The sequence below is a fragment of the Lontra canadensis genome, unplaced genomic scaffold, assembly GCF_010015895.1.
Source record: "Lontra canadensis isolate GAN:19392208 unplaced genomic scaffold, GSC_riverotter_1.0 scaffold176, whole genome shotgun sequence".
NCBI classification, from domain to species: Eukaryota; Metazoa; Chordata; class Mammalia; order Carnivora; family Mustelidae; genus Lontra; species Lontra canadensis.
In genome coordinates this window covers 1,545,222-1,551,151 of record NW_022631170.1, presented here as the reverse complement: position 1 = coordinate 1,551,151, position 5,930 = coordinate 1,545,222, and the positions used below count along the sequence as shown (strand labels likewise).

The window sequence follows — 5,930 nt, the reverse complement described above, 5'->3', positions numbered from 1 at the left end:
TCCTTGGAAATTGGTCCACAGGGATGACCATTATCATCAGTCCCCAGTATATGAGGTGCCCTGGAATTATCAGGGCAAGACATACTCTGCTCTGCTTATGTTCACCCTAGCTTCCTGGTATTCTTTTCAGAAATAATTTCCTGGCAAATTTTCCATTTGACCAGGACCTGAACAAGATTTCTAGGTTGATTAATTTTTGTCTCATAATAAAAGAAAATGAATACACTAAAATTTAAAAAGAAGTTATCTCAAAAAAAACAAGTATTATATCACAGAAATTTTCAACTCAAATGGTTATCAAATTTGATTTGTGAGAAAAACTTGAGGTTGACAAACTTCTAAGCAGATAATATTGGAAGGTTTTTTTTTTTTTTCCTCCAAATTTGGTTCACAGTAAGTATTATTCTCTCAAAGTTGGAGGTCTTTAGTTAGGATGGAATTTAATGGGGACATTATCAGAATAGTATGCATATACCTCTCATTTAGACCTTACCCCAAATAATGCCAGGAGTTGTGAAATCAGAAATATAGAGTTAATGGAATCAGAGTCTATAAATAAAGACCATAGTTAATTTTGAATAATCAGGTTAAGAAAATATCTTATCTTTTGAAAATTAAAACTAACATGTGGTCTATAATTTTAATGTATCTTACTAAAGTCCCCTAAATTTGAAATCTGTATTTGTCTTAAATAATATTGAAAAAATGACACAATAATTAAAACTTGTTTTTATATCACCATTTGTTGTATACCCAACTTTTTTTCCAGGTTTGCTGAAATTTATTGTAAGCAGGAATATAGTATTATATGCATGCTTTCTGGAGACAGTCTATCTCGGTAGAATCAGAGTGCTAACACTGTAGAGCACTGGCTCTGGATAAGTTACTCAAACTGTGCCCTTTTTCTTGTCTTAAAAATTGTGGCTAAGAGTGACAACTATGGAAGAAGAGTCTCACAAGAACTAAATACATTAAGACGTATTTAGAAATGGATCAGTCTCATTTCAATTATTCGATATAGTAACTTTAATTATATTGTATTCAAATGTCAATTCATGCCTTCTTTTATAGTTGGCAATCCAATTAAGATTGTTTTTCGATCATGGTCTTTAAATCACTCATCATGAGTTTCTAGAAACACAGTTATAAATATGGCATGTGGTTCCTATAAACACAAACCTTTTGGAATTCATTCCTGCTAAATATCAAATTTGATTTCTTCACAGTGCACAGCAGCTGGCACTATGGGTAGAAAGAATAACACACATGTGCCTGACTTCATCCTTCTGGGGTTGGCAGATTCTGAAGAGGTCCAGCGGGTCCTCTTCGTGCTGTTTCTGCTCATATACCTGGTTACCGTGCTGGGCAATGCAGGGATGGTACTGATAATCCGCCTGGATCTCCAGCTGCACATCCCCATGTACTTTTTCCTCAGTCACCTCTCATTTCTGGACCTCAGTTACTCAACTGTCATCCTACCTAAAACCTTAGAGAACTTACTGACCTCCACCAAGTATATTTCCTATGTGAGCTGCTTCACCCAGATATACTTTTTTGTTTTCTTGGGGGCCACAGAATGTTTCCTTCTCTCCTCCATGGCCTATGATCGCTATGTTGCTATCTGCAATCCTCTGCACTACCCAGTGGTTATGTCCACAAGATTCTGCTGTTCCCTTGTCTTTGCGTCCTATTCGATTGGCTTTGCAGACTCCTTTGTCAATGTGCTTTGCATGAGCAGATTGCATTTCTGTGACTCCAATGTAATCCATCACTTTTTCTGTGACACATCCCCAGTTTTAGCCCTGTCTTGCACGGACACAAATGACATAGAAATCATGATATTTATTGTCGCTGGCTCCACCCTAATGGTGTCTCTTATCACGATATCTGTGTCCTATGTGTCCATTCTGTCGACTATCCTGAAAATTACTTCCACTTCAGGAAAGCGAAAAGCCTTCTCTACATGTGCCTCTCATCTCCTGGGAGTCACCATCTTTTACGGCACTATGATTTTTACTTATTTAAAGCCAAGTAGCTCTTACTCCTTGGGAAAGGATCAAGTGGCTTCTGTTTTTTACACTATTGTGATCCCCATGCTGAATCCACTCATTTATAGCCTTAGGAACAAAGAAGTGAAAAATGCTTTCATTAGAGTCATGCAAAAGGGAGAGGGCTCTGGGCACTTGAAATAAGCAATGCTAAACTTTTAAGCTCATCCTGCATCATCCTCTCTACAGTGTATTTCCTTTTTCTCCAAAACCAACTGAATCCTTTGTTTGTATTTCCATCGAACCATTCTTTACTTCACCAAATATGATCTTGGATATTTCCAGGAAGATGTCTTTAGAAATTCCAAGTTATAATAGAAAGCCATTAGGTATGTTTTAAATCTATGATCTAAATATATGTGTTTGGGAGCACCTGGCTAGCTCAGTGGGCTAAGCCTCGGACTCTTAGTTTTGGCTCAGGTCATGATCTCAAGGTCATGGGATCCAGCCCCTCCTTGGGCTCCATGCTCAGTGTGGACTATGTTTGAAATTCTCTCTCTCCCTCTCATTCTGCCCCCCCAATAAATAAATAAATAATAAATAAATAAATAAATCTTTAAAAATAATATATGTGTTTTTAAGAGCAACTGATATGCAAAATGAGACAATATAGTTGTCTTCTTTTAAAATATTTCATACAAATTCCCATAAACAGTTTAACTTCAGGGAATTTTATTATGGAAAAGAGCTCCATTTGGGGTACAATGATAGCAGTTTTAGAAGCTATTTCATTTACTATATGGAGGAAAAAAATACAGCAATTACCAGAAATTGCTATGGAGTCAAGGATTTGGATTTTAACTCTACTAACGTTCAGCTGTATAACCCTTAATGAATCAGCCTCAGTTTCCTCAACTGCACAAGATAAATAATAAGTCTAGGACCAATGACTTAATTATAAAGATTAAATCAGATAATGGATGTAAAGCATTCAAGGGAGTTCTAATAGATGCTGGTCAGTATCATTAGAAGCCTTACTTTCCTGCAATATTTTTTTAAAGATTTTATTTATTTTTTGACAGACAGAAAGAGAGAGAGAGAGAGCACATAAGCAAAGGAGAGGCAGAGGGAGAGGAAGAAGCAGACTCCCAGCTGAGAAGGAAGCCCAGTGCAGGGCTCTATCCCAAGACCCTGAGATCATGACCTGAGCTGAATACAGATACTTACCCAATTGAGCCACCCATTGCCCTTCCTGTAATATTTTTAATGCACAATGGCTTTTTCTTTAAAAAAAAAAAAATATTCACTTGTGGGGCACCTGGGTGGCTTATTTGGTTAAGTGCATAGTCTTGATTTCAGCTCAGGTCATGATCTCAGGGTCATGGGATGGAGCCCTGCATTCACTGAGTCTGCTTTAAATTCTCTCTCTCCCTCTCCTCCAGCTCTCCCCACTCCCAAAATAAATAAATACATAAATACATAAATACATAAATAAGTAATCTTTAAAAAAGAGAATATTCCCTTGTGTTTTATAAATTACTTTTGGCTAATTTAATTGACAAACAACTAAGGAAAAACTCAACTCTTCACAATTTTGAATTTAAAATGGTGTCTGTTAACATTGGAGAACATGCTAACCATGGACACCACGAACAAGAAGAAGGGGATAGAAATGCCTTAGCAGTCATTAACAGCTTTGTGTGTGTTCCTCTGGATCTATAGTTATGAACACATGTGCATATATTACTTATATAAGCAAAATTTCTGTCATTTTCTATGTGCTTTTCAGCAGCTTTCTGTATACACTTACAAGCTTAACCTTTGATAATGCCTTTGTCACTGAAATATGAGATGTATGTGTATGGATATTTGGGAAAAAAATGAAGAACTCTCCTCTTGCAAGGCTTTGAATCTGAAATGTAAATGCATCAATTTAAAAATCTGTATGCAGTGGTATCTCTTTGGTGGCTACCTGCTAAATACTTAAAAAACTTACCTTTCTGTAACTTGTCAATAAACTTCAGGAAACTGCTGCTTTTCTGTGTGTGTGTGTGTATGTGTGTATGTGTGTATGTGTGTGTGTGTGTGTGTGTTTATATTACAGGTTTCTCCTAAGTTTTATAGGTTTGCTAAGGTCACTAAAAATAAATTTTGAAGTAAATGTTTTACTCATTTGTTCTAATCCTTTTTAACAGAGACAAGTTGTAAAACCAGGAAATGATAGTGAATTCAGAATTGATAGCAATGCATAAACTGTAGGCATAGGGCTGAAATTTCCTATATTTTTCCTTTATCCCCCCACCTAATCCGAGCTAGTTTTCATTTTCTCTGCTGTGTAGATGTTAAGAGCGTATTCTTCTATTTTCCAAGAATTTGATTTTTTTTTGCTTAAACTCTTGTAATAAGACAGTTTTCATTTCAACCAGTAATATAGAATTTTTATTTCTGAAATATAACTATAGTTTACTATTTTTCCTAAATAATTTCTAAAGGTTTAAAATAAAATGCAAAAGTACAATTTCTCTTTTATAAGTAACTTTTATAAGTTACAAGTTTAAAAGTTTTTCACTAACTCAAAATGTCAACAAAATTATTCAAATTCTTAAATATGCATTATTTTCCTCCATTTAGTTTATTTTAAAATTTCCATTCTCATATATCATTCCACTTAAAATTATCATGACTCATTTTTGGTTTGGTATCCATGTGGTCTAGACTCTTTGTTGCTATTGTTACTTGTTTTTGTTTGTAATTAGTAATAAGTATATGATAAATACTTATTGCTTAATAATATGCTTTTATAGTTGGCCATTCATTTTGCATCTTCACTATGTCATTTAATATATTTATAGGTCTTTTCATTTTTCTTTTCTATTAACTATGTTTTCACCTGTTGTTTCTGTTGATGTATACTTTTATGATTAGGAAATGTATCCTGTTGGTTTGAGTTGGCAAAAATGGCTAAGAGATTCTGTGATTTTGTAGATAGCAATTAAGTTGAAGAGAATCTAATTAAAATAAATTGTAATTAAAGTAGGGTTACCACATCTTCTTTATAATATAATTTAGGAAGTGTGTATGTTATTACAAATATGTAATATAATCTATGCATGATATAGAATATTTAGACTATTTGTGTTTGCCCTATGAAATTGTTATATTAGTGCATACCATATTGTACATAGGATATGGCCAGACATAATTTAAGATATATTCTTCTTGCCATGCAAAAATGTTATTTATTACAAATATGATAAAGAACATAAGAGTAGACTAGAGCATGAAAAAATATGAAAAGCTGTGTCTGCTTCCAAATAATTGACAGATATGGTATCTATATGATACCAATAATGTATTTTTCAGCATTTACTGTATGCTAGACAATACTCAGAGGCATATATTCATGTATATATTAACATAATTTATCTTCACAAGATAGGTACTAGCAATATCCAAATGTTAATCTCATATAGTGGAAAGCAATCTTTCTATTCCTTCAGGCAAAGATTTAAAAGAATAATCCATAATTGCCTTGTTATGTCACACTCCTGACATCCACTCCAACGGCATCCTATGTGGACCCTAAATACAAAATATATCCAGAGTCTATCTCTCAGCACGTTCTCTGTCACCACATTGGCCTGAAGGACCACAGTCTCAGAAGCACTGCTGCAGCCCCTTGACCTTAGCTCTCTTGAATCTAATCTCAGTGTAAAAGCCAGAGTGGTAAAACAGTAAATTGGATCACATCACTTCTACAAATCCAACCAGACTTCTCATCCCACTAAGAATAAAAAGCAAAACTTTTACAGGAACCCACTGATCCAAAATGATGTTGTCTCCACTCCTTACATCTAATGACTCATTCCTTTTCATCATATTGTTGATCATATTGTTCATCATATTTACTTTGTTTCAATAACATGTCCTCCTGGGGCACCT

The 5,930-nt window shown here is 34.6% G+C and overlaps 1 protein-coding gene across 1 annotated transcript; it reads left to right on the top strand.

Annotated features, from left to right (window-relative positions):
- The first annotated feature begins 1,244 nt into the window (after nt 1–1,244).
- LOC116860500 (olfactory receptor 8H1-like) lies at nt 1,245–2,192 on the top strand. The gene has a single exon (XM_032846552.1). The coding sequence runs from the start codon at nt 1,245–1,247 to the stop codon at nt 2,190–2,192; it is 948 nt and encodes a 315-aa protein (XP_032702443.1).
- The last annotated feature ends 3,738 nt before the right edge of the window (nt 2,193–5,930 follow it).

Bases quoted from the DNA above. Each gene is read 5' to 3' on its own strand.
- LOC116860500 (XM_032846552.1), top strand. From the start codon at position 1,245: ATGGGTAGAAAGAATAACACACATGTGCCTGACTTCATCCTTCTGGGG.